We start from the raw sequence: 27,383 nt of genomic DNA on the forward strand, positions 1-27,383 counted from the left end.
GGCATGGAGAAATGGGGAATTATTCATAGTTGGTACTGTGTTTGGCCTGAATCAAAGCTTAATGGAATTCATGGGATGAGATCAGAATCCCCAATATATAAGTGCTTTTCTCAATAAATACAGTTCTTACTGTCTGTCTTTCTGTTCAAGTTTTCAGGATTTTGCTGTGTATTGCTGGCATTACCCTAACACAAACTACATACAGTACTTTGTTTGCTCTGAATAGGATTTCAGTCTTCAGCCCCCTGTCCCCTCTCTACTAACTTTTTTGTCACTCTCTACCAGATAAAAAGAATACATAAACACGTCAGAAAACTGGGGGTGCCTGAGAGAAATACCCAAAATGAAAATGGCCAGAAGGGGGACTTACTCTTCTCTTTGTCCTGGCTCCTCCTTTGTTGCTGCAGGAGGCTGCCACAGGCCTTCAACACCGTCTTCAAAGCACGCAAACCCCAGTCATAGTGTTGCTGCGGTGTCAACAGTTCCCTGAACACAGAAATAGACACACATTGTAGTGATGGCTATAACACTGAGAGGAGGGAGGTAGAGGATAGGTTACAGAGTTTCAGTGGAGTGGAGCGCCTATATACATCATTTGAATTCAAGTCAAGTTTGAAACGCAGCCAATACTCAATCACTCGAGGAAAAAGACCCGACAGGTGACATACCCTCTCCCATACACACACAGTAGACTGTCGTGATCCCTGCAATCCAAAATTCAACAAAGAAATCCTACCTGGCTAGATTGAATATTGCGACTAGTTTCCGCCCAAGCATTTCTCCATTTTTGAAGCCCTCAGAGTAGAGGATAACCTCAGCGATGAGCTCGTTGTCAGGCCTGCTCATGGCTACAGGCCTGAATAGCTGCTTTAGGTTGTCTGGAAGTTTCTGTCTCCCCCCGTAGCCTTTCCCTGCAGGGTTCAATGTGATGAACACCCCAGAGTTTGAGTCCAACTCCACCTGTATAATGTAGAGAAGAACACAATGTTTTTCTTCTTCTTCTTTTCAATAATAATGTGCATTATAATCATCAAAATAAAAGTTTTGGTTGACTGGTATATTTTTAATTGCAGAATTAGGTGGCAAAAGACAGCTAAATACACATGTAAAGGTATGAGTTTGCACTGTTTCTTTGTACTGAGTAAAATAAAAAATACAAAAAGATAGAAAATACTGACCTCCTTCCCTAGCAATTCACATGTGAGCTTCTGATGTTTGAGGGAGTCTTGGATGGCCTGAATTTGCATGGAAACTGCAGATAGCACTGCCTCCTCTAAACGGTTGAACTCATCAAAGCAGCCCCAAGCACCACACTTCACCAAACCCACAAAGATGCGGCCCATAGATTTGACATCGATGCCCTGGGAAACAGAGAGATGGTGACACCAATGTAGTTGTGTGAAAAATAAAGGTAAAGTGACTTCTGGTTTTGACAAATTACAAATGACTGAGGCAGAAAAATTAAGTAGTGTATTGTATAATTTACAGCCATGGGCAATAAATGCCTGTAATCCCCTTAAATACTTTCTATGAGTGCCTTCATACCTCATCACAGTTGAAAACCAACACTTGGCGTCCAAACAGACCCCCTAGGGCTTTGACTGACTCAGTCTTGCCTGTGCCAGCTGGCCCATAGGGGTTTCCCCCAAGCCCCATCTTCATGGCCTGGGTTAGGGTCAGGTAACACTTGTCAGTCAATGGGGTGTGCACCAGCTTAGCCGCATTCCCCTGAGAAAGAGGGGCAGTTGGATAAGAGAAGAGATGCGGGCAGAAGGAAAGAGATTTGAAAGCAAAGGTGAGATGGCCAGAAATGTAGATATGGGAAAACAAGGGGAGGGCGGAGATGTGACAGAAAGATGCAGGCAGACAAAGAGGGAGAAAGATAAAAAAAAAAGAGAGAAAAGAAAAACTTCTGTGAAATACAGCAAGTCATGTCTAGAGCCACAGCAATGAGCCCCTCGTCTCTGCATAAACAGCGCCCCCATGTGGTCAACAACAAGACATACAAGTAAATCCCTTAAAAATGAAATGTTTTGTATGAGACCATGTATGAATAATAAGGGCATAGACAAACGCAGTGCAGCTATGATTATATTATGAGTTGCACCTGTGTCATGAGAAAGCTCTGTTTCACTCAGTATTCAACACCCGGGAGCAGTAAAACTGTGAAACCAATGCATTTTAAATGACAGGAAGCAGCAGCAGGGGAGGTGCCTAAAAAGGGACATAACCTGGGTCTTCACAGGAAACAAAAAAAAAAAAGGCTGTTCATGATACCTCCCTGTGAATAAGTTCTGTGCATAGATGCTCTTAAGCAGGAATTCATGCTCTCCACTCACATAACAGCTTAAAGGTGTCAGTCATCTGGTGCCCACTGATGAGCTCCACTGGAGCAGAAGGGGCTTTGATGCATTGATAATAAAATAGCTGGAACACACCACTTTTGGCTCTGGTAACCTCTGATGGACGTTTGCCATAATTTTTGACAGTTTACACTTCAAAATAAATTAATACACAATTTCCAATAACAATTATGGGTAATTACATCCCTAAATACATCCAAGGAGAAGTAATTCTTAGGCAACTGCACTTGCTGGTAAAGGCTAGAAGACCTTTCACTTCTCATCCGAAAGGCTACTTCAGTTGAGAGGTGAAACGTCTTCAAGCCTTTACCAGCAAGTGCAGTTGCCTAAGATTTACTTTTCCTTGGATACCATGACCTGGATGACTGAGAACCTTCACAGAGAGCCCTAAATACACTGTATCTCTCTGGTCCTCACAGGAGAGGAGTGTGCCTAACTTACTTACCTGGTATTCGTATGTGTAGTTGAACTGAGCATCCACCATATGTATGTGGCAGCATTTGTCTGGTCCCATGTAGAAGCGGAGCTGCTTCTTCCAGGCCCACACATCAAGGCTGCTGACTCCTGCCTGATTCAGCTGCTTTACCACGCTGATGTTGTGGATGATATCCAAGATCAAGGCTTTTAGCTTCAGTTGCAGGACAGTGGACTCTAAACAGGATTCACATTCACAGATAGAGCACCACAATAATCAATAATCAATAATCATCACATCATATAGCCCATGTGCAGTAAAGTATTTAGACTGGGTCATTGGATTATCCTTTTAGCTATTACTGTAGCTACTTTAATGAGTATCTTCTCTCTGTAGCTTATTAAGCTTGCCTGTTTGTTCAGTGTGTATAGTACTGCCTTGCTGAAATATTACAAATTCTGAAATGATGTATACAGGACTGAAGATTTTATAAATATGTATTTAATCATTTGGCAGCATTATGCTATAAACTGAAGCCACTTGAAATGGAAGGTTGTTTTTCCCCGTTTCTTGCTCGGCCTTATATCCATATATTTGGCCCCATGTCATTGGGTTAGACTGCCAGCTATTATTCAGCAGCTCTTTTGAGTGCTGGCCCTCTGCAGCCTCTTGTGTCTGGCTGGCTATCAAGGGAGCCACACAAGAGCAGTCACTCAATGCTAATCTCTCAGTGCGCCGTAAGAACCTAGATTTTGATCGGAATCATTAACAACACAAGAGGGAGTCTGATAGCTGAATGAAGTTTAAAGTGTCAAAGAGCAATGTTATTTACGGGCCGCAATTTAGGGAGATTAATATTATCAGGGACGTGATCAGCAAACCAGAAAGCCAGAAGCTAAAAGGCGGGAAACAAATATGCTGGCTGAACCGATGGAGCTCCCAGAGCAGAAAATAAAACAATGAAACACTGAATGATCTCAAAAAAAAAACATCACACAAAAATGGCAGCGTTTCTCTAAACCTCTACAATCTGGCTGAGTATTAGTCTCGCATCAGAAGTTGCGTTATCCTCTCGATTCTGCATGATATCTCAGATTATAATTACTCTGCTCAGTTGTAAACAGTACAGGGAGAGAGAGAAAGAGAGTCAGGCAGAGAGGACGGGCGTATGTGTGTTACGCATGTGTTGTGTTGGGTCTGTACAGGTGTTCAAATATGAAACATTTCCATATTTCTATTCCGAACCAATGAACCAAAATAAAACTTTAGCTCTGCCCGCTGCCCCCAGCTTATGTCTTTAGGATTCTGTTCAGTTCCTCTGTTGAAATTGAAAATTAATATTACAGTAATCCCCAGCAGAGAGGGTGAGGGCAGAGTTCAGCCTCAGGTCCTTTACTTCTCTGCATCAATATGCTCCCTCCGGCTACATTTTCAACTCATTCTTTCTTGCTGTATTTAATAACATAGTTTGTCCTTAGTACACCTATCTTGCAATTCTGCTTCATTTAAATGATGCACAATTTAAGTTTTGTTCCCCACATTGTATAAAGTTTCTTTATTACAACTCTATTTGATTTGCTTTTCTAGCTATAAATAAGAAAATCTGAAAATACACACACACACACATCCGCACACACAAACCCAGCAGTACCTGTGTTTGCGTTAGAGTTGTCAGAGCTGGTATCTACTGTAGTGTAGTGTTCTAGCTTGGCAATTAGCTCAAGCTCTAGCTGATGAAGACTGTTCTCTTTAAGAGCTTTTTCCACATCTTCAGTAAACTGGATCTGTTCACCCAGGCACAGGATCTGCACAGAAAATGAAAAAGAATTTGAGGAAAATTACATTTATTCATTATCTGGCTGCTTATTTGTGTTTGTATCTTTATTTGTGTACTGTTGGCTAATATGTTATTTAGCAGAACATTGTACTGATTCAGAAAACACCCATATTGTTTCATCATAAACAAATATTAGTGTAAAAAGAGTGTGTGCACCTGTGATGGGTATTGTGAAGGGTCCACTGTCCCTTCCTTCCCTGCAGACAAACACTTAAACAGTAGGTGCTTCAGAGTCTCCTTCATTTCTACAGACAGCTCACTCAACCACACCTACAAAGACAAAATGCAGGTCATATACACACAAATATTGAATTGTACATGTGATTTTTTGAAAATTCATATAAAACCCTGCAACATCTTTACCTCCACATTGTCAGAGATGCGTATGAGGTTTCTGAGCGGCACCGTCTCTCCCTCCAGTGAACACATGGCAACAATGTGCTGGCACTGCTCATCAAAGACAACACTGTGAATGCCTAGACAGGGAACACAGGGAATACATACAAAGGTTACTGTGTCTTCTTAGTGCAACACTATAAAGCAGGGTAGCGGAAGAAAATAATAATTGAAGCAGAACTATCTAACCAGCAAAGAGTTTCTTGAGGTGTGACTGGATGACAGTTGGGTTGGTTGCCTGACCGAGAATCTCCAACAGATCATCATCGCCTATGAAATAGAACCGTGGGAATGCAGAGCGTTTCTCCTATGACAAGCAAACACACACAAAAGGAAATGTGATAATTTGCTTAAGAGTATGTACTTGAATTTAAAGATGCTTCTATATCTGTGTGTGGTGTGTGTGTACCTCTAGGAACTCGTTAAGTGACTTCTGGCAGCGTTGCAGCTGGTCCAGTATGGTGACCAGAGAGTTTCTGATGCCAGCCCTCGAGCTCAGAGAGACCACTCGACTGTCCTGCCGAATGTCTGACATTATAGACCTGATATGAAGACACATAGGTATTCTAAGTATAATACACATTACACACACACTTCAAATCCTGGCATGGCATGGCAAAAGTTTAGAGACAATACTCCGGTGTAAGAATCAGTCACTGAAAATAACACATTTTTCTACGGAACCCTTTTTAAGGACTCTAACCTCAGTTTCATTAGTTTACCAGAAGGTGGTGTGTGTGTGAATAGTCCAGAAAACTCAAAGATCATACAAAACATTCTGTAGAAACACACACAAACACATGCTGAGTACCTAAAATCCTCATCAACCCGTTTGAAGCGGGCCTGCTCGCGGGGTAATGCCCCGCGTCCGAAAATAGGCTCTAAGTAAACCCAGCGTCTCTGGATGGCGTTCAGATTGAGCAGGTACTCGTCTAAGTCTGACAGACGAACTTCCCACAGACTGACCTGAATGTACATGGAATACATATGATATTAGTTAGCAGTGCTTTATAAAGGATTTGTACAATTTGGTATCTGGACAAGTGCAATACTAGGTTTCATTTCATTAGGTTGGCACATTACTGTCTTTAATAAATAACAAGACTGTTGACCTTGTCCTGGAAGCTGTGGTAATATGGGGAATCCTTCAAAGACTGCAGCAGACAGCGATTATCCCCAACCTGGATGAGCAAGGAATGAGAAATGTTTGTTTATACCATAAGCTTTTATACAATTGGTACAAAAAGTAGATAGGCTTGCTTTTTCCTGAGAATTTGTATAAATTCTAAGTCTACATGCTTTCATTTAAAAGCTGGTAGTAAACATTAATAAAAAACAATACTGCAAGAATCAGACATGAAGATACAAAAGTTGAATTATAAAACTACATAAAAATTGATCCACCATGGCTTCAAATTAGATATTGATCACAACAAAATGAATTCTTTCCTTTTACAAGCACAATTGACAGTTTGCACACCAGGACATTATGTAGGTTTATATATTACAATTCAAAGATTGACAGTATAATGCAGCAGGCGAAACTAAACATATTAGGAAATCTTTTACATCTATAATAATCCCTTATGGGAAACTTGTTTTTTGTAGTTGTTTGGTCAGTGTGGTTAGTGGTTTACCTGGTTGACTATATCCTTCCAGTCCTTGATGAGGGTGAGAGTTTGGCTGCTGCTGCCTGTGTACTCAGTAAGGTTGAAGGTGGCTGCTGCTCCCCATAAATCCAGCTCCCTCAGTGCCTCTCTGATGGTTACCTCAGCCTGGGCACGACTGTTCAGATCCTACAAACAAGCACAATAACAAAAACTGATGAATTAATGAGTAATTTTGACATAAACAGCAGTAAAATGCAGCCCATATTAAGTATCAGTGTTTCTTATTATTTATTGCAATAATGATAAACAAACCTAAAAATACAGGTTATATGATAAAGAAAAGTCTAAAATAACAGTATGCATCAATTAGGTCATCAATGAAAAAGGTTCTGCCCTTGCAGCCCTGGTGCTGACTATGTACTACACTTACAATATAAGAAGCATGAGTGTGTTCATACCTTGAGCTCTAGGGCCTTCTCTATGATGGTGGCTGCCACACTGAGTAGGTCATTAAAGGTGAGTCTCTCTAATGTTGTCCCTCTTGGGAGACCCAGCAGACGGAACATATCCAGCCAGTGGTCCTGGGATAGGTGCTCTCCACGCACATACTTCAGCACTGGGACCAGATTCTACATGTGCACAAGGGTGATAAAGACATGATAAACTACAATATGGTACGAGATCCACAGTCTTTCTACTTAGACTGTACTCTGGTAAATGACAGAACTTTTGCATTTCCTTCAGTTTTGTATACATTTAGAGCAATTGTGTCTACTTTGATACAACCAGAAACCATAGAACCAGACACAGCACTAACCACAGTGCCACCATTCCAGGTTTGTTTTCATGGCTGAAAACTGGGGAAATCCTGCCACTGACCTACCTTGTATTTGTCCACCTCTCCCTGCAATTTGACAGACATGGCTGTGTGTTGATCAAGTTTCCTAAGTCTGTCTTGCCAGGCAAACAGAAACTCTTCAAACACATATGTCTTGCTCCTATAAAACACACAGAAACAACATATTTACATACACTGATGTGAAAGCAAACATCCAAGAAACCATGTGGGGTTAAGTTTCAGATATAGGACTTGTGACATGATGACTCATCATCAAAAGGTCTAAACACAGCCTCCTACCTGAATGTGATCCAGTCTTCCTGGGCCTTCTCAGTGAAACCCTGCAGCCACTCCTCATACAGGCTCCACATCTGGCTGTATTCCTCCATGTCTCTTTTGGTTTCCCCTGCTAGAGAGAAATCTGGAGCCTCCAGGTCAAAATAGGCACAATCTTCACTGAGGAGGAGGAAGAGGAGAATTAAATGAATAAATATGTGAATTAATAGTTCAATTACGTTACCAACTATGAATCAAAGCTTTTTAAAAATATTAGAAAACTTACAGCAGTTTATTTCGTACAAGCTCCAACTCCTGGAACTCTTGCTGCTTGTCTCTGATGGTCTGGAGGGAAGCAAGAAGGGCAGCATGATCACCGCTCTCCAGTACATCATCTTTTGGCTTTAGCTGATCCCACCGGGCCTTGAATCGCTCCAGATCTGCCCTGTAGGCATGGATACGGCTTGTGGCATTAGTTCGCATCACATCCACCTAGGGGAGAGACCAAACAAGAGAAATAAGAAAGAGAGGGATAAATGGGGAGAAAACAAAGTCGATAATATGGGGAGACAAGAGTAATGCGCTGTAGCGTCAAAGCAAAACAAATATCACAGCAAAGCGGCAAGTGTGTGTGATTAGGTGTCACCTGTTCTTTGATCATGAGTTGGTGGCTTTCCATGACGAGCTCCAGTTTGTCCCACTTAGCTCTAAGAGAGGACAGTGAGTCCAGGCCCCCACCAGCCACCGCACGCAGCAAGCGGTTCTTCTCCTCAGCACACTGGAACTGAGGGAGGATCTATACACATACATATGAATACACATTGATTTGTACAAGCTTCAGATCCACATTATCAGTCACTCTTATCTTTCAGCAAATTTGCAAAGTAGAGTTTTGGAGTAAGCCAGTCTTACTTCAGGCTTGCGAGCAAAGATCTTGCTATATTTGCCACTGGCTTCACCGATCTCCTCCATGCTCTCTGGACGAGAAGACAAGACCTCCATTGACTCTGACACAAAACTGTCTATGGTCTGTATGTGGCCTTGATAAAAAGGGAGAGGAGACAAACAGAAAGATTTCAGGGGAGAAAGGGAAAGTGAAAACCAATAGAGCCAAAAGTAAAAAACAAAAGCTGAGATGAATTGGAACTGAGAAAGGAAACCAAAAATGTGGCTCCTTGTTGTTTATGTTTTATAAGACGTACTCTACTATATCAGAAGCAATTTTATACAGAAAGGGAGTGGGAGTTTAATATGTTAATCCACAAAAGACATAGTTTAAGAACAGTATCTTATTTTACCTTGTATGGACTTCTTTAGTGATGTGAGTAGTGTGTCAAAAAGCCTCTGGATCAGGTCATCAATGACAACCTTTACTGGCTCGCAGTTGACTGTGATACAATCTACCTTCTCCTGACTGCAAGAAAGGTAGTGTTTTTCATTTAATTACATTCTAAGATTCCCAGAGAAATGAGTCTTCCCTTTGTTTTCCTCCATGTGCAATACTGTCTGTATGTACCTTGGCAGACGTTCTGACTCTTTCCCTCTGGCTTTAAGGGCCTTAAAGTTTCGCTCCCAGTCCTGCACCGAAGTCAGATGTGTCTCCACTAACATCTCTATGTCCACCTGGCCTAGAACCACCCACTCCTGTGACACATAACACAGCACACAACAACACACACACACAAACACAGTAATATGGTCTGATTTAGTACAGTACAGTTCCTAGTTTTTTCTTTCTAAATCAAAGGTGACAGAAACTTTTCTCACAACAGGGCTTTGATCGTGGTGAAAAAAAAGCAGAACTAAAGATAGAAGGAAGCAAAGAGGAAGCCAGATAATGACCTATGGGTTTTCCCCTTTCAGTCTAGTTATGCTATGCCAACAGTTTCACTGCAAAAATTACTCATCTACAGTATTTGACATACTACCAAGCTCAGGTCACACAAACAGAGACCTTTCCATGAATATTATAAATCAGAAAAGCTTTGTTTTGTATTGTGCTAATCAGGCTTTAAAAATAACATCTTCACACTTATCACTTTAAATGTTTAGAAGTGTTATATACATTTTCAAAAGGAAGGTAAAAGATAAAAATTGTCATAAAAAATCAATGACAATCTGTCTCGGGCACCTTGAACTTGTGTTGAACGCCCTGAAGGCGGCTGAAGAGATCCTCTGCCTTACTGAAGATGGTCAGGAACCCAGAGGCGTTCCTGTCAATCATGATGCTGAATATAAGCTCCTCCCCCAGGGCACTGACCCCTTTGAACTGGTTTGGAATTGAGATGAACCGCTTCATCTCCCGGAAATAGCGTGCTCGTACCTCTTCAAATGGAGGACGGAACTGCAGACAGCCCTGCCTACTCAGGACAAAGAGTACATGTGTGTTAAAGTCTGTTGTATTCTATCCACATGAATGAACAATGTAGAATGTGGACGGGAACACTAACATAGCTGTTACTGCTGTCATGATGAAAGCAAGATATATGTGAAGGGAAAACAAGCAAACACAAACATGCAGAGACAGAATCAGGTACTGACTTGAAGGTGAGGTCTATATGGATTTCAGGCAGATTCTTATTCAAAGCTTCCAGTCCTGTCTGGTACTGATGTTCAAGAGCCTTGTACAACTGATGGTTCCAGTGTTGACGCCAAGCACGCATGTCATCAGACCTGAAGCCCTACACACACAAACACTTGTTAGCTTTGTACTGAAAGGATAAGCAATGTAAAGTTTAGTAATTGGGCACTAATCTCATTTGAGCTTCACGTAGAAGCATGTAGATGATGATCAAAGCATTTTCATTGTGAATCTGTGTTAGTATCCACATCAAAGCCTTACAGAATTATATTATATTCTGTACAAATGACACGTAATCCGATGGAAAATGCTGCCATACCAGACTGTAATCTATACCTGTGCCTCCAGAGTGGCAAAGCCAGTACGGAGCTCCAGAAGTCCATCCTTCCACCGCTGCTGATGCCTCAGTAGGTCCACATTCATGAGTGTTACCACCTGACAAACAGATACACACAGATGTTATAAGATTGTCCATGTCTGACTAAGAGCTCATTAGTTTCATAAGTCAAATTTAAGATCACATAAAAAGTCATGGTAAGGTAGCACCTTGTCTGTGAAGTCAGTGTGCCATTTGCGTAGTTTCCTGTTCTCAGTAGAGAGTTTCTCAGCAGCAGACTGAAGCTTAGTGATATAAACCTCCAGCTCTTTTGGGTTGTCCCAGGTGATCTGCAGTTTACCACCTGATTCCTTTGACTGAGAGCGATGATTCTGATCAGTAGAAGAAGAGAGGTTGTTCATTAGGCAAAACTCACCAAGTGCCAAGATAGAGATGTAATTAATATACAGCGCCAACATCTTTTAGGGATTTGCATTTTGAAAATATTTAGCATGGGGTTCATACACACATATTCAAGACCTTTCTTCTCCAACAGCTAAGGTGGAAATGCAATATACTTGCAGTTTTATGATCCATGCTGAGCTCTGACATGGCATCAGATTCTAACACCTCTTTCATAATTTGGACAATTTGAAAACTCTCTTGACAAATTAGCTTTAAAGCGTTTACACAGAATTGTTGCCTCAGCAGTTGATGGTGCTGTACCTTGATGACCTGTTCAAATGCCAGAGCAAGATTTAGCATCATAGGTCTCTGGGAGGGAATCATCTGCTGGTCTATGGTGTTGTAGAAATGGGCCACCTAAAACACAGGAAGATAGTTACAGTATGACAGACAGGCAGGCAGACAGGCAGACAGGCAGGCGGACAGGCAGACAGGCACACAGGCAGACAGGCAGGTGGTCTATTCTCTCACCTGTTTCAGAACAATGGCCTGTTTGTAGAATTTATCTGCAGTATTAGCAGCCTGTTGTATTTTGGCTGGGATAGGGAATCCCAGGGCAGAGAGCTGCCTGACCTCCCTACGCAAACTGACCAGCCTGTCTGAGTACTGGATCTTCAGCCTGCCGTCCACATGATCCAGGTCCATCACACGGTTACTCGCCTGCAGACTACACGACACACATAGAAGTTAAATGAGGTGATGAGAAATAACAAAATAGTAGACTATATATAGGATATTATTCTAAACACCAACATCACATGTCCTCCAATGTTGTTTCAAATAGCCCTACAATTAGTTTGGGTCACAATGTGGTATATGGCCAACCTTATTCCAGACTTTGGGTCAGCCAAGCCAGATAATATATCTCTTGACCAGTCCTCAAACTGCTCCTGTTCATACGCCTTCAGAACTTCAAGCAAGTCATCACAGAATTGCAGGAAGCCTCTGAACCCAGAGAGGTCTGACAGCAGAGCTTCAGCTAAACGGACCGAGTCATTCACCTGATGTGGTAAATGCAGTACAGAAGAAAAAGGATCCATAAACAATTCTTTCAAACCTTTTTGAAGCTAAGACAAAATTCCAATTGCACATATGTGGCAACTAACAAAAGACCCAAAGGTCCAGACATGCATACACATACAGAACATACTACTCTACCTTGTGTGTAAGCTGTCGGATCCAAACTATTTTGTTAACCACTTCGGGAAGATTCCTGCCAACGAGCGGTCCAGACTTCTCTCCAGGTCGTCCATGGCAACGAGTCTCAAAGTCGATCTTCACCTCTGAGGAAATGAATGAAGCAGATGGCTCAAAGACGTTACAAAAAAAGTCCTGTTACATCCAATCACCGGTTTCACATGAACAAAAATTGTTAATTGGCGAAAATATATAAAGACAAAAGCAAACAACATGGGAGAGTTTACCCTTGTTGTAGTCCAGCAGTCTGGCCAGTAGGGTCTCTTTCTCTGACTGCAGCTCCTTGCTGATAGTAGGACGTCTGATCAGCTCCTTGTGCTTTTGAAACACCTGCAACAGCTAAAATAGCCAAACACAACGGACAATACACACAGACTCGCAGTTAAAGTACACACTAAATATTAACCCTGCCAACATGAGCTGAAGAAAAGAAGTGTGTATCATTACCTGCTGTGGGTTGTCCTGCACATCAGCAATGAAGCTCTTTAGCCTGCGAGCTGCCTCCTGCTCAGATGGAGCCATGGAGCGCTCAAAATGTGCCACTGCTGCTCTCCAAAGAGGCTTCAACAGATAAAAAGGAACACTAAGTGAATAAAATATGGCTCAGGTCTGGGGTTTTACTGAAAAATAAGGACACATATGCAGATACAAAGTTCTTTTCTAACCTCAGTGTAGGGGTTATAATGCAGAGGATTGAGTCCAGAGAACGGCTCAAATACACGATCTGGACTCAGAGCCTGCTGCTTTCCTCCTGGTAGCAGACGTAGCAGCTTCTCGTGGACTGTACGCAGAGTTACCACCTGGTGGACACAACCAGGGAAGGGAAGGGAAGGGAGGGGAGGGGAAGGGAAGGGAAGGAGAGAGAGAGAGAGAGAGAGAGAGAGAGAGAGAGAGAGAGAGAGAGAGAGAGAGAGAGAGAGAGAGTCACCTTGGTTAGTATTACACTCATAGCGTTTCACAATATGACCACATGTGACACAGATTTGAACTACAGTCTCCATTTGATTGTGGGGCATTTGATTCTTAACAGGGATGTACTGAGTGTGCTCAACTGATAACCATTCACGTTAAACCTGCAATGGACACAGTAGAGAAGTTAAGTTGAATCCAACATTCAATATTCAAAACAAAAGGAAATGATACATGTACAAATTAATTTCATTACAAAGAGGAAAAAAGCATGTGACAAATTACACACAAAACGATACAGGGGGGAAATGTAACATAATCAGAAGCTCTACTTGTGTGAGTATAAAGAATTCCACAGTATGACATGAAAGGAGAGTATTTTAAGTAAAGTTCGTATGACATTTAAAGAACATTTTGTTTGACTTTCAGGTTGTAAACATATGACAGAAGATGATGACGTCTGCTCCGTTATACACAAGTAGGAAACGAAGACAAGGAAGACGTATTTGTGACCGAAATGACTTGACACAGTGTTATATCAGGTCATCTAAGATTGTAGTGGTGCGGTGTAGTTATAACCAGCAGAAGTGTTTCCTGACACATCAAACTATATCTCACCTCATCCAGTCTCTTTGTAAGGCAATGCAGGGTTTGTGGGCAGTGCTTGTTTCCCTTCCAGGGGTAGGGAGCATGTCTCTTCCATACCTGAGGGAAGAGCAAATAGCCGGATAATCTCTTAGAAGCATTCAGGGATGGAGTTTGTAAAATTAAGACTTTCTTTTCTTGTAGAATTTCAGTGAGGTACAAATTTAGAAATGTATTTTTTCCCCTTTCTCTCTCTGATCTCTTCCATACCTGTCCAGTCAGATGTTCGCAGGCTACTACCCACTGTTCACAGATGATGACGCCCGCCTTCAGGTCTTCTCTCACAGATAAAAATGGCTTTTCAAAGATTTTAAGACCACTCAACTTCCTCTGTACATATCTGCCCAGGGCTCCACCTAGGAAGATACAACAACACACACAAAACAACAGAAAAGCCCACAAATGTGATACATATTTACATGAGTGATATACATGCAAACACTCAAAGACATAAACACACACATTCACCAATGTTTTGTGTGTGAAACAGAGTCTAACCAATAATATCCATGAGGCGGATCATGCGTGTTTCTGGATAAGGTTCATGATCAGTCTGCCTCCATACGTCGTCCAGAGTGTCTCTGCTCTGTTCGACCAGATCTGTAACATCTGACAGAGACAGGCCATCCAGACCGCCGTACTCCTGGTGGAACAGATAGTGAACAAGGGTTTTATTTAATTAAGTAGGTTCATTTGCTTTGCTGCTATTTGTTCTATGGGCAATCATAAACATTTGTCAGTTTTCTCACACTTCTTTCTTTTAGCATATTTTGTAGAAATTCACAACATACCAAGTTGATACCCAAGCTACAGTACAATCATACATTCTCATATTTCATACTTTAATTCATACAAAATGAATGTGCCGTACATACACACTTACCTTTTCAATGGGTTGAAATAGCTCAGTGAAATATCTGGCCCTTTCTCTGACACTGTTCCTCTCTGCAGACTCAGAAAGATCAGCCCAGTACTGGAATTCATCACTGGGGGCCAGAATACCTAAATATGGCAAAGAAATCATTGAATCAGATTCTCACACACACAAATATCGACTCTGACATTTGCAGTGGATAAGAGACGATGACAGCAAATGTATGTATGACCCCCTGATTGTCCATACACGTATCTAATAATATACAGTGAATCCCTGTTTTAGTGCTTGCAAAACCTGTGTACTCATACCCAAGACATCTTCCTCTGTATGGCCCTTCTTGGTTGAGGGCCATGCTCCAGACTGGCGGACCACTGACCCCAGGCCCAGCTCCAGCTCACTGAGCAGGCCTGCCAGTTTAGGGTCAAATGCTGAACTCCAGTGCTCATCCTTAAGAGAAGAGGATTTTTTTTAAATCAGACTTTTCGGATACATGGTGATAGTCTTGATTGTAGGCTGCTTGAGTCCATCTTCTAATAATAGTTTTTTTTACAAATAAAATCTATCACTATTATTATTATTTACTATTATAAATAAATAATAAGATATCTTCAGAGATGTGAAGAAAAGCTTCATAAAATGAAATGCAAAAATTATTTTAAAAAGCAAATATATATGCAAATAAAATCAGTTGGTAATAGATATGTCAACAAGAGCTAATCACAAAGTTAACACTCAATTTACCCAAAACCAACAATGATATGCTCTCATTGCTCTGCTGTGGACACATGCTCACCTGGAGCAGCACAGGGCCAAAGACCTGTTTCACCGCTTGATAGAGGGAATTGACAGGAGATTCCAGCATGGACGACACCAGGACGCTCTGGTGGAGGTTCTCTGCTGTGATCACTGTGGGTTGCAGCTTAAAGAACACCAACAGTTTGTCTTTGCTGTCTCTGGATGACTCAATCTGATAAAGAAAGAAGCCAGTCAAAGATTGCAAACATTGTTGTCATTAACATTTTAATCACTCAAGTTGTGACTTTCACTTTTGCTGCCAAGATAAGGCTTTGATTGAACTGAGACTGAGTGACTTCTGCCCCTGCATCTGTGTCAGGGCAAACATTTAACAGTTCTTGTCCTGGTCAGTTCAGAAACAACTTAATTTACATGTAGAGGTGTTAATGTAAGAGAGAGAGAATAAGAGAGAGAATGGGAAGTAAAAGTAAACCAACAGATGGAGGGAAAACAGGTCTGACAGAACATGTTGACATTACATGATAACATGCGAAGCTTGAAACATGTACGTCACCTTATTGAAGAAGTGAAAGTCGTTTTCATGTCTGCGAACAGCCAGAACAAATTCATTTCCATCATCCAAAAAGTTATTGATCTCTGTGCTGTCAGCCAGGGAGGACGGAGGCTTCAGCCCGTAGAAGTTCCCAGTTGTCGTAAGGATGAACTTCTTTCGGGTGTCATCTGAGTCATGGGACATCTTTACAGCGGGAACTAGCGTGACAAAAGAGTAAAAGCATGACTGTATTGTAACTGTCACCATACTAGTCCGTGATTAGACCGCAATGTCCTGGCTCATTAATAAGACAAATACAACATTAAGTGGTTTGCCAATGTTGACATACGGTAGCTTTGAAGTGTTAGCAGCGTGCTGACAGCGCTGCGCAACTGCTAAAGGGGCTAACTACATAGATAACGACACGTTTATGTTTTAATGTTTCATTTTATTAACTCTGCGTGGGTTTAAGTTGACGTCTCTTGATGTTTTCCTCTGTGTGACGGAGCTAACTTAACATTGGCAAGGTTGTATGCAGAGTAATTCACCGTAGAGAACACATAAATAGCTAGTTAGCTAGCGGACTAGCTAGTCTGTGTGTGAATTTTGGCGTAAATGAGTCCCACTGAGCACGCAAACTGTTTCATCAATGAATAAACGGCTTCCTTACAATATCGTCACCGAACGCTCTTCTCTCGGAGGCTTTGTGAATCCATAGAAGTTGTCTGTGACTATTAGCTTGTAGCCCGCGTCTGCTTCCCCACGGAAAAAGCTTGCGTAGTTGCTAGGTAGCAGGTACGCAGCCTTGCGCAGCTGCGCTATAGGACCCGGCGAGTCCCGCTTAGTGTATATACGCTGTTGACTACAGAATACGACCGAGAGTCTGGAACTTAAAACTCTTCATTTGAGAGACTTTGGTTTGTTTTCCTGTTCCTGTTCAACATAAGAATAAACAATACTGTTCACTGACTAGGCATCGAATATGATTGAGTTTTGAGTGTCTTTCCTGACAGTATAAGTAGCTTATTTGGGGGCTGTTGGCAGTTAAGCTTCCTCATATAAATCCTAAATCTGGGCTCAGGAAACATCAAGAGTATGGTGTTTCTGTGAAGCCTCTTGTGCATAACCTCCACCTATCTGTTACTGTCACTTCCTAGTCTAGAAGTATTGACTTGTGTTTTCACCTGCATCTGTTAATTTGTTTGTGTTTGCAAACTGGATGATTCAAAACAACATGTTTTGACTTAACTTGGTGGAAGGCTAGGGCATGCTGCAGTGAAGAATCCTTTAGATTTGAGTGTGGAACCAGATCCAGGGGCTTTCATCAAAGGTGACACCCATCACATTTGTCCCTTGATAAAACTGTGCATAGGTGCGTCTTTGTCCAGATATGGATTTGGGAGCTGGACCTGGTGGACTGAAACATGAACTTGGACAAGGGTTACATCGATCGAATTGCTGTACAGTAAGAAATATGACAGAAATAACCACTAATGTCTCGGTGAAGCAGATCTCTCTCTCTCTCTCTCTGGCTCTTCCCCCTTTCATCTCACTCTCTCTCTTTCTTTCTCTGTTCATGTTTCCTTCTCTCTCGCTGGCTCTTTCCCCTTTCATCTCACTCTCTCTTTCTTTCTCTGTTCATGTTTCCTTCTCTCTCTCTCTCTCTCTCTCTCTCTCTCTCTCTCTCTCTCTCTCTCTCATACACATACACCTTTTGTGGTCGACCCTGACAGTGCCAGATAAGGACGACTGACTGATATGATGCCAGTCACTTTGTATGAAGTTATTCTTAAGCAAGAAGGCAACCAGATCTTCAAAAGCCCCTGACGGTAGGGCCTGCGATAGGAAAAAGGTTCCCCACTCCTGCTTTACAGGATATGAAACTACTTTGGTTGTTCTAAAAACTAGAGGGATACGTTTGTATCAAAGCCTTAACACTCAACTCATTGTTGAGTGTTAAGGCTTCCCTTCCTGTGTCTTCCACTAGTCAAGCGACAACAATCGCTGAGACTCAACCAGCACTGATCACATAACATGCTAAATAAAGCTGAGCTGCCGAGAAAAATACAGGAAAGTATGCTGCAATCTTTGTGAGTTATGACCTCACCATACGCACGCACACACGCACACACACACACGCGCGCGCACACGCACACACACACACACACACACACACACACACACACACACACACACACAAAGACACATGTTTCTTGGCAGTGATCTTTTTAAATAATTAAGTCGAAAAAGTTTTGCTGTTGCATGTTTCTAAAGCAGTTTATTGGTCAATACTAGGAAATTGCTGACACATAGCTCCACTGACGTAAAGAAAGTCCAGCCCATTTATGTGTCAAATGACTGTTTCCTCAGCCGATCCTCCACCAAAGAGGAAGCAGAGTAACTCATTCAAGAAGAAGCAGCAGAGAGATAGACAGCCCAGGGGATCAAATGGCGGTAAGCAGTATATTTTAACTTTCAAGGACAATGATTTATTGTTTCAAGATCTTTCGTGCGGGATCGGAGCACAAGTTTACATTTGCCGGCTTGTACTTATCTGCCTATGAGTGTGGGTGTGTGTGTTATGAATGATGTGTGAGAATTTGCAGCGGCTCATGAAGGTTAAAAACAAGCAGGGTATCTTACATCTTATATCTTATATCTATTTACTATATATCTATCTATATATATCTTACTACTGTACAGAGAACCTACAGGTTCACATGGGTTCACATGCAAAGGTGTGTGTGCGTGTGTGTGTGTGTGTGTGTTTTTGTCATGTGTTTCTCTGAATCTGATGAGGCTTCGTATATATCCCAATATGGAGCGGAAATTTCCAGTAATTCCTCACTGGTCCTTTCCTTTAAATGACCTGATCATATCTCAGCCTTGTGTCACATTTGAAGGTTGTTCCTGACATTTTGGTCAAAAATAAGTCAGTTAAGATTAGAATGCTTTATGTCACGTGTAGGGTTGTTTTTGTAGTCTTTTTCAAACGTACGGGCTAAAGTCCCGTCTACAACTCATTCATCATGATAGTAAGTTGGCAGCACCTATCACACAACACACGTGTGGGTGTGTAGTCAAGTGACTATCAAGAGGATTTCCTGTATTGCTTCTTACATCATTACACATGATCTGAACAGAGCCTTACTGTTGTGGTTACAGTAAAGATACTGTTTCGGCACTATAAACAGCCATGTCAGTGAATTAGTTCACATTAATTCATGCAACACACACATAATTAGCTATGACAGACGTACAGTACACGCAAATAAACACATGAACGAATTCCCATTTTACCTCAGCACACATTAAGGAATTAGATCAAATATTAGGACACTACCGCACAAAGGCCTCGCAGACAGCAACCACCTCCTGTATATTACTAACAAACACGAAGAGAGACACGACAGAATAACATGAGATGACCTCAGGCCCTTCCCCCTCCAGTCAGGCAGGATCCTCTGTCCCGATACTCTCTGCTGTGGCCCGACTCATAATCCCTCACTGGTGCTTCCCCAAAGAAAGTATTTTTTTAGATTCATGTTCTTTTTGCTGAAATATGCCGGATATTCCACAACTTGGTGTTTTGTCACGCCATGTAAAAACAATGCATGTGTGAGTAAAGATTAATGAGAGTGACTCCATTCTACTGGGATTTCCTGGGATTTTAGGCGAATTACAACCACCACAGAGTTGTTCACAAAAATAATCAGGTTTTAAAACAGATGTATTCAGAACTTGCCTTGATCATATGTAAATGATTAAACAGAGCCTTTTACAATGTGGCATTTAGACTTAACATGGGATGAAGTCAAACCTTTCTGCTTAAACTGAAGTCACAAACTCTTACTTGTTATGTGATTAATGACTGCACCCAAAGACTTTCTGTTCCTATGCTCAGGTGGGAATTTCCCCTGCCTAACTCACTGTGTGTTGGATGCACCCAGGGTGTGACACAGGTTGTCTTTGTTTTAGGTCTCACAGACTGCAGCAAGCAGGAAAAATTAGTTAGTCATTGAGAAGTATCTATTCTATCTATCTATCTATCTATTTCAAGTTACTCCTTCATCCCACTTCATCAGTGAATGGATTTTTACAAAGAAAACATGTCAGGAGTCCGACCCTCTCTCCCTCTCAGGACCACCTGTTGCCTGATCTGACCCACAAGCACAGATAAACAACATGACATGACACATATCAGTTAACTCTTCTGCACGATGAGCTTTGAGGTCTTAACATAACACAACAAATCCTGAATCCACCCACTGAAAACCTGTCTGTGTTTCCCAACAGGTACGAAGATACAAAAGGTGTGTTCTGTGAGTATCTCCCGTCATTGTCTGTTATGGCATGGTTTAAGGAAATCCATATTAGTAGTTCTAATAGCTTAGACTCGTGTTGAGGATTTGCATGGTGTTTTGGTTGTCCTTAACACAGTTAGGGATTTTCAGAGAATGACCTATCTGCAGTGTGAACAGCTGCCTCCTTCTTCTTACCCTGCTAAAGTTGTTTGTTTTAACACAAAAGCAATGCCACAAGTAAACGACCAGGTTTAGGAATAACTTGCAATATAACTGCCCAGACAAAACCTCACTTAGGTTAATAAGTTTGTAACCTTGTATGAATCAAAGGCCTGTATGAGTCATAGACCCGTGATCTGGATCTGTCACCCGTTGAGTGACTTTCTATCTGCTGAATCGTGTTATCACTTGTAGATTGTTTCCTATGTTAATCTAAACAGAAATCCACCCTCAATCATGGTGTCAGAGGGATATCTACTAACATGTATTCGTTTATTCCTGTGATTTCCTCACTGCATGATTTCTAATACCAGCTAAACCAGGTCTGTTTGGCCAGTAAAGACCTTCAGGGCACATTCATGACATTCTTGCGTGTTGCCTTTGTTTACTTTAAGATCAGCTGGCAGTAAATTCAGGCTTACATATTGATAGAGAAGAGCTAATCATAATCACACGGCTGATTAAACTGACTGCGTTACTGTGCATGTATGCATGCTTTGCCTCATTGTTACCTGGAAACCATGGAAACACATATCTTCTTCTTTACTTCTCAGAAACTCCATTCTAACTGGAAGTGGTTTACATATTTTTCGGCTCCTCTGTTTGCCGTTGCTTGTGGGAGGTGAGGAACTCCTTCCTGTCTGCAAACAACACAAATGCTTTCATGTAAATGATCGTAATGTTACACGGCAATTTAAACAGTTTCTTGTCTGAATGTGAGACGGTGAAAAGGCACTTTCAATGTTTATTTACACGTAGACGGTGTTAATAAAAAAGGGACACTACCAGCGCTGATTTTGAAGGAAGACAGAACAGGCTAAAAGAGGAACTGAGATAAGATGGTGGCGTCACATCAAAAGTCCTGACCTTCACACCCACTCTCAAACCAACAAACTGAGATCTGCTGCTTGTTGATTTCAACCCAAATTGAAGTTTCAATTTGACTCAGTCACACTGCAGCAGCGTCTTCTTCATTCTCTCCGTATTACACTGATCATCTTCAAAACTGATCATCATCATTCCTGCTAAATTACCATTTCCAGCCATTATTCATTTTTAATTCATGAATAATTAAACGAATCGAATTAGACTCAAAGCTCATCGTCTAACCTTTGACCCCTGCTTCCCTGTCTCATCTGTCCCAGGTGGTGCCGCTCAGATCGAGCTCACAGGCGAGGTCGGGGGAACCGTGACAGTTCCCTGCCCTGTTGTACAACATGAACTGGAGTATTTATATTTTCAAAAGGGCACATCATTTGTGAATGGCTATCACAGCAGAGGAATCAAAAGTTTCAGGAGACAAAAGGACACCGTTTATCACCACGAGGAAAAAACAGTGGAGATGCAGAACTTAAAGGTCTCAGACGGTGGAGATTACCAATGCATCTTCCAATACAAGGACAGGACAGTGGCTTATAAATCCATGGTACGCCTCAGCATAACAGGTGAGACTTTGTTTCATTGTCTAAGCTCTGGTTGTGTTATTGAGCTTTGAAACACTTCTCAGCATACATGCTAATAGAATATATTCAGAATTAGAAAGCTCCTCCACCTTTTTTTCTTGCATCACAGCTAACATTTAATGAAGCCCCCAGGTTAGTGCACCGTATCCTCTAATATGTATGCACAATAAACAATCAAAACCCTGAACCCAACCCCAATCCCAACCCTGAACAGGTTGAGGGACTAACACACGAACAAACATACACACTGTTGGAGTTTATTTAAGTATTTCCTATTTTCCTGCACATATTGTCTCAAATCATCATTCCTAATGTTCACTGCTTTAGTTTCACCATGTCTCTCTGATTTACTATCTTTATCTCTTTGTCTCACTCTGTCTCTCAGCCAACTACAGCAAACCAACTCTATGGGTGTCCTCTGACTGTTCCTCTCGCTGCAAGGTGACGTGTTCCTCACATGGCGGTTACCCGAGCAGGAAAGTGCAGTGGAACCTTGCCGGGAATGCGAGCAGCCAGTGGCGGCATCACGTGAACGAAAGCCAAGACAACAACCAAGAAACCTCGTTGTTCAACACCTCCAGCACCGCATTCTTCAACTGCTCCGACTACAAGATGCAGTCCCTCAGTTGCACTGTGGGGGGCTTCACCTCAGAGACGAAGACAATCTGTGAGTGGTTGAACATGGCATTGGTGGTGAAAGGCATTGAAGTGCACAGATTGACATTCTGCCCAAAGTCATATTTTTGTTCTAGGCTGATAAAAGTAAATCCACAACAGATTAAATTGATTAAGTCACGTTACACATCAGTCATTTCTGACTTGTTGCACTTCAAGGCAAGTTAGCACGTGTACTTTGTAATTCACAAAACAATTCACATGAAATGCTGATGTACGTGTTGTTTTCTCTTGAAGGTGAGACCAAGAAGTCGTACCCTATTGCGTGGATAATTTCTGGGATTGCAGGCTGTGTCTTTGTCTTTGTCATCCTGGGCATTATCCTGTGTAAATGCAAAAAAAGCAGTAAGAAAGGTAAAGACAGAAATGACGTTTGTCTGCATTTACCCCATTTACATGTCGACAGCACGCACAAACGTCAGTGTTGATGACAGAACTACGACGCAAAAAGTCTCAAGTCATTTTCTGTTTGTTTTTCAGGCAAAGCAGTAGCTACGACAGAGCCTGGGTGGGTGTTAAGTCTTTCAGATCAGCCACAAACGCATGCATGCTGCCACATCACAGCTTTTGGCTCGTCACTGGACAAACATGCATGATTGTATTCACGAGGTTGAAACACCGAAAAGTGTTTTTTATAAATGAAGCACATTTATGAAGCAGCATTACAGTACACAGTTACATCTTCTCTTACTACATGTTATCTTTTGACACAATTCCCCTCTTGATGTCTTGATTAATTCCTGGCCAATGCACTCATTGACAATCTGTTAATGTCCTATTTGTTCACATTTCTCTGAACTTCATCCTTCCCTTTCTTTCCTTCTCTCTAGGGAGCAATTACAAATGAATGGGACATCAAACGTAAACAATGAGACAAGTTGTGTTTGAACCAAAACATAGCTTCTGTGTTCCATGGTCAGTCAGCCTTTCTGACCAAAACAGCCAAGAGTGCTGTGCTGTACGATCAGTGTTTACTGGAGTGTATGTCCACACACACATTGCTGACTTGAATAGTTAAGGCAACCAATAACTGTGAAGAAGCCTTACTGGAACAGTGTGTGGGTCATATTGTTACGCGTTTCCTCCTCGTCAGTGCTGCTGCGTTTGTAGCTCAGGATGTTGTGTCTGGCAAAAAACAGGAAAAAGATTAATGTGACATATGTAGTGTTTTTAAAGCTGCTAAACTGTGAGCGCTGTGTAAAAGGTCATTGCTCCCTCAAGGTCTGAACTACAACATTTCTAATTTTCTCATTATTGAGAGAGATAAATAGTTTGTAAAACAGTCTGAACTCTAAAGGACCCATATTTGCACTTCACTCATGAATTCATCGGTTATATAAGCTGGCCATGGTTTATCATTGTGCATACTTGTTCATTCGAATTTGATATAAGACCATGTAGAAATGTGTTTAGATGGTTTTTTAAAGAGCTCCACTTTTTCAACAAAAATCGTCTACTGATAAAAAAAAGAAAAGAAAACAGCTTTTCATACGAGACTCCACTCCGAAGTGCAATACTGAAGAAGAATTAATATTAATATTATATTCTTACAATAATAATAATAAGTTTTACATTTACATTTTATCTGATCTATTTGTTGTCTTTGGTAAATTGTATATTTATATGCTGTAAGAATGTATATTTTAATATCAACTTGAACATGTTTTGTTGTACTTGCTATCTATTTAAGGTGCTGTATATTATTTTGCTACTAGATGGAGTAGTAACCCCACTTCTTACATCTCCTCTCCTCTCTCCCCTTACATTTTACCATTTCAATAAATCATTTAGCCATTTATTCTGTTCTGTTGCGATTGTTTACATTACAGACACACAGATCACAGCAGACGCCATCTTCCTGTATATATACCTTCTCTTCCCTCCTCTACCTCCTCCTTCATTCTGCCTCTCTCCAGATGTCCCTCTCTCCCTCCTTCATCTCCCTATCTGTCCTCCTCTCCGTCTCGTCAGTGCACCTCTCTCTCTCTCTCTCTCTCTCTCTCTCTCTCTCTCTCTCTCTCTCTCTCTCTCTCTCTCTCTCTCTCTCTCTCTCTCTCTCTCTCCGTCGCGTGTTTATGTTGGGCAGCAGGCTGGTTGCACTTCAGGAATGTAACCCCGGGGTCCTCTGCCCTCCCCTCCTTTCCCTTCTTCCCACCTCTGTCCTCCCCTCCTGTTTCCTCCCTATTCCCTCACTCCGTCCTCTTCTCCTCTCCTTCTTACTCTTCCTCCTCTCACTTCCCTCCTGTTCCTCTCTCGCTCTCTCTCATCATCCCCCCCCTCCCTTCACTCCTCTCTCCTCTTATCCTCTCCTCTTCATTTTCTTCCAGTCCGAAGCACATTGTCCGAGCAAACTACCTCCCCCATCCCTGTCCCGATTCCCTCACCTCCCATTCCTTCCTGTCTCCACGTCCCCCCTTCGATCTCTCCCTCCCTCATTCTTCTGTGGTTAAAACCCAAACAAACCGGAGAGGACTTTCCCCTGCAGTCGCTCTGAGACAAACACATCCCACCTCTGACTCGTCTTCAACATAATATCAGAAATATTACTCAGTTAGAAGTACAGGATACGACTACAAGGTGCAACTACACCTAACATCTACAGCATCTAATCTAAAGTTACATTTTAGAAGTTAGAAACAGTTGTAAACATTGAACTTCTGCCTAATCAGGGCTGCACTATTTTGCACCGAACGCGGCCCTCTGGCATTTCTTAGCGAGCAGTGTGTGTGTGTGTGTGTGTGTGTGTGTGTGTGTGTGTGTGTGTGTGTGTGTGTGTGTGCGCGTGCGTGACCTATGTCACACTGTTCTGTGCTTCATCCATATCAGGGGGATTTATAATCAGATTATGCAAGTTATGAAAGTCGTCTAGATTAGTTGTAGCGCGGGGGAGGCCGAACACAAGGCATCGATTCACAGCGAGAGAGGCGGGAGCCCGTCAGCGGGAGGTAGATTGGGCTATCGACGTCTCCTTGTGTCAAATCAATGTGTGTGTGCGATACAAAATATAAAATTCCACTTCTTCTTCTCCTTCTGGGCATGTTTTGATTTCTTTCTACCATTACTAATTTAACCAAGAGAGAGAGGGGGGGGGAGAGAGAGTGAGGGGCAGCGGAGACATTGAGGGAGCAGGCAGGTCAGTAGGTTCAGCCCTGGTGCCTCAACTGACTGATCGTGTTGTTGCTGTGTGTGCAAAAAAAAATCCTTTGGCTGAGACAGGAGAGGTGACCTGGAAGCATTTATCACCTCTGTGCTTTCTGACCCCTGGCCCGAAGCCTGAGATTAGGGAGGAAAGCACACACACCAGAGGAGAGATGGAGGAGATAAAGAGGCACGGCTGAAGGTGGCGAGTGATCCGGCCGTCCTAGATGATGATGTTAGGAGTAGTTGTAATAATGTGGCACTAAAGACGAAGTAGAAGAAGAACGAGAGAGGTGCTTTTAATGTGGACTTTTTTTTAAATCAGGCTCTTGGGTTTCTCAAACTGTGTGTTGGACCCCGGAGTGGAGCTCCGTCTCTATGTCCCTCTATCATATTATTGCTCTTGGTCCAAAGCTGACATTATTGCCGGCGTGTATGTGTGGACAAGCCAACATCAGCATAGTCTGGAAAAAAGATGGAGGGGGGCGAGAGAGAGAGCGAGAGAGAGAGCGAGAGAGAGAGAGAGAGAGAGAGAGAGAGAGAGAGAGAGAGAGAGAGATGACTGCTGGCTCAGACCTCGGCAGAACCATTAACACCTCTCTGTGAACGGTGATATATGAAAATAGTTCTTGGCCAAGGCCTCTTCAACTAGACAGTGACCCAAGATCTAAGGTTGTGTGTGTGTGTTTGCGTGTGTGCGTGTGTGTGTTTGCGTGTAGATGGACGAAACCTGAGCGGACCCTGACTAGAGTCACATCTACTTTGAATATTTATAGAACTGCTTAAGATGTGACCTTTACTTTTACACACACACACACACACACGCACACGATCACACGCAAAGTGCATCCCAGTTGCCACAGAGTCGATCAAGTATGTTGCATGTAACTTCTTCCTTTGCGAGCGGCTCCCTGGGGTGAGCTGGAGCCTCGTGTTTCTGCAGGAGCTTCACATCAAACGCATCGTCACATAACCTCAGAACTAACTATCAACTACCTCATATCTTACCGCCACGTGTGATTTGACAGACGACTCCTTCGGTTCCCTTTGCTGACATGAAGTCGAGCGGTTATAATCATTATCTCTGCCGTGTTGAGACAGACTAAGGGTAGATTCACACCTTGTTTCAATTTTGCACCTGTACACGAAGTCCCAACGTTATCAGACAGCTTTTGTGTCTTCACGGCTCTTGACTTCTGAACTGTAGATGATATTTTAAAGACGTTTGTAAGGCTCTATGTTGTCTTCTAGTAAAGTCTGCATGGTGGATATGTGGGGCCACAGAAGAGAGAGAGGATGTGAGGAGAAGTGGCCGACATGCTGGACGAGCTGGAGACACCTGACACCAGCAGGTCCCCACTCTGCAACACTTAAATTTATCCCTGTACCTCAGACATGGTGAGGGGCTGCTGCGGGAGGAGGGCTAACACACACACACACACACAACAAACACACACGCTTTTCTCATGTATTTGATTTATTTATACAGCGCTTATAATCCTGTTTGCTGAGTGTGATTTTTGCTTTTGTGTATGTATGAGATTGTCTGTGTGGTTAGTAAAGCTGTGTGT

General features: G+C 42.2%; 2 protein-coding genes across 6 annotated transcripts in view; one reads left to right on the plus strand and one right to left on the minus strand.

Moving 5' to 3' along the window:
• dync2h1 (dynein cytoplasmic 2 heavy chain 1) overlaps nt 1-16,800 on the minus strand; it is a 74,384-nt gene extending 57,584 nt beyond the window's left edge. For all 3 annotated transcript variants that reach the window (XM_076146061.1, XM_076146059.1, XM_076146062.1), the window contains exons 1-40: nt 16,684-16,800; nt 16,035-16,231; nt 15,519-15,692; nt 15,034-15,172; nt 14,732-14,850; nt 14,347-14,491; nt 14,059-14,204; nt 13,822-13,908; nt 12,960-13,094; nt 12,742-12,855; nt 12,522-12,633; nt 12,256-12,380; nt 11,923-12,098; nt 11,569-11,764; nt 11,359-11,454; nt 10,863-11,024; nt 10,653-10,751; nt 10,277-10,416; nt 9,867-10,095; nt 9,252-9,379; nt 9,034-9,149; nt 8,648-8,775; nt 8,382-8,531; nt 8,022-8,227; nt 7,760-7,915; nt 7,505-7,619; nt 7,080-7,250; nt 6,649-6,807; nt 6,124-6,192; nt 5,823-5,977; nt 5,421-5,553; nt 5,201-5,318; nt 4,979-5,091; nt 4,772-4,885; nt 4,430-4,583; nt 2,809-3,014; nt 1,546-1,728; nt 1,179-1,361; nt 737-960; nt 371-486 (exon numbers count right to left, since the gene is read on the minus strand). In XM_076146061.1, coding sequence (XP_076002176.1) covers nt 371-486; nt 737-960; nt 1,179-1,361; nt 1,546-1,728; nt 2,809-3,014; nt 4,430-4,583; nt 4,772-4,885; nt 4,979-5,091; nt 5,201-5,318; nt 5,421-5,553; nt 5,823-5,977; nt 6,124-6,192; nt 6,649-6,807; nt 7,080-7,250; nt 7,505-7,619; nt 7,760-7,915; nt 8,022-8,227; nt 8,382-8,531; nt 8,648-8,775; nt 9,034-9,149; nt 9,252-9,379; nt 9,867-10,095; nt 10,277-10,416; nt 10,653-10,751; nt 10,863-11,024; nt 11,359-11,454; nt 11,569-11,764; nt 11,923-12,098; nt 12,256-12,380; nt 12,522-12,633; nt 12,742-12,855; nt 12,960-13,094; nt 13,822-13,908; nt 14,059-14,204; nt 14,347-14,491; nt 14,732-14,850; nt 15,034-15,172; nt 15,519-15,692; nt 16,035-16,217 — 5,674 coding nt within the window. In that variant the 5' untranslated portion in view covers nt 16,218-16,231; nt 16,684-16,800. The remainder of the gene's footprint in view (nt 1-370; nt 487-736; nt 961-1,178; nt 1,362-1,545; nt 1,729-2,808; nt 3,015-4,429; nt 4,584-4,771; nt 4,886-4,978; nt 5,092-5,200; nt 5,319-5,420; nt 5,554-5,822; nt 5,978-6,123; nt 6,193-6,648; nt 6,808-7,079; nt 7,251-7,504; nt 7,620-7,759; nt 7,916-8,021; nt 8,228-8,381; nt 8,532-8,647; nt 8,776-9,033; nt 9,150-9,251; nt 9,380-9,866; nt 10,096-10,276; nt 10,417-10,652; nt 10,752-10,862; nt 11,025-11,358; nt 11,455-11,568; nt 11,765-11,922; nt 12,099-12,255; nt 12,381-12,521; nt 12,634-12,741; nt 12,856-12,959; nt 13,095-13,821; nt 13,909-14,058; nt 14,205-14,346; nt 14,492-14,731; nt 14,851-15,033; nt 15,173-15,518; nt 15,693-16,034; nt 16,232-16,683) is intronic.
• Nucleotides 16,801-18,406: 1,606 nt separating this feature from the next.
• LOC142995482 (T-lymphocyte activation antigen CD86-like) lies at nt 18,407-23,789 on the plus strand. Of its 3 annotated transcripts, XM_076146572.1 has the most exons (8): nt 18,407-18,467; nt 20,310-20,335; nt 21,091-21,158; nt 21,682-21,981; nt 22,385-22,666; nt 22,912-23,028; nt 23,155-23,182; nt 23,505-23,789. In XM_076146572.1, exons 1-8 carry the CDS (start codon nt 18,462-18,464, stop codon nt 23,560-23,562), a joined length of 885 nt encoding a protein of 294 aa, XP_076002687.1. In that variant the 5' UTR covers nt 18,407-18,461; the 3' UTR covers nt 23,563-23,789. The 3 variants fall into 3 exon arrangements, with proteins under 3 accessions (XP_076002687.1, XP_076002685.1, XP_076002686.1); XM_076146570.1 differs by having other exon boundaries at nt 23,155-23,789; XM_076146571.1 differs by having other exon boundaries at nt 20,310-20,326; nt 23,155-23,789.
• The last annotated feature ends 3,594 nt before the right edge of the window (nt 23,790-27,383 follow it).

This window comes from Genypterus blacodes, unplaced genomic scaffold (assembly GCF_046128005.1).
Source record: "Genypterus blacodes isolate CSIRO-AG114 ecotype Tasmania unplaced genomic scaffold, CSIRO-AGI_Gbla_v1 ptg000032l_1, whole genome shotgun sequence".
Taxonomy (NCBI): Eukaryota; Metazoa; Chordata; class Actinopteri; order Ophidiiformes; family Ophidiidae; genus Genypterus; species Genypterus blacodes.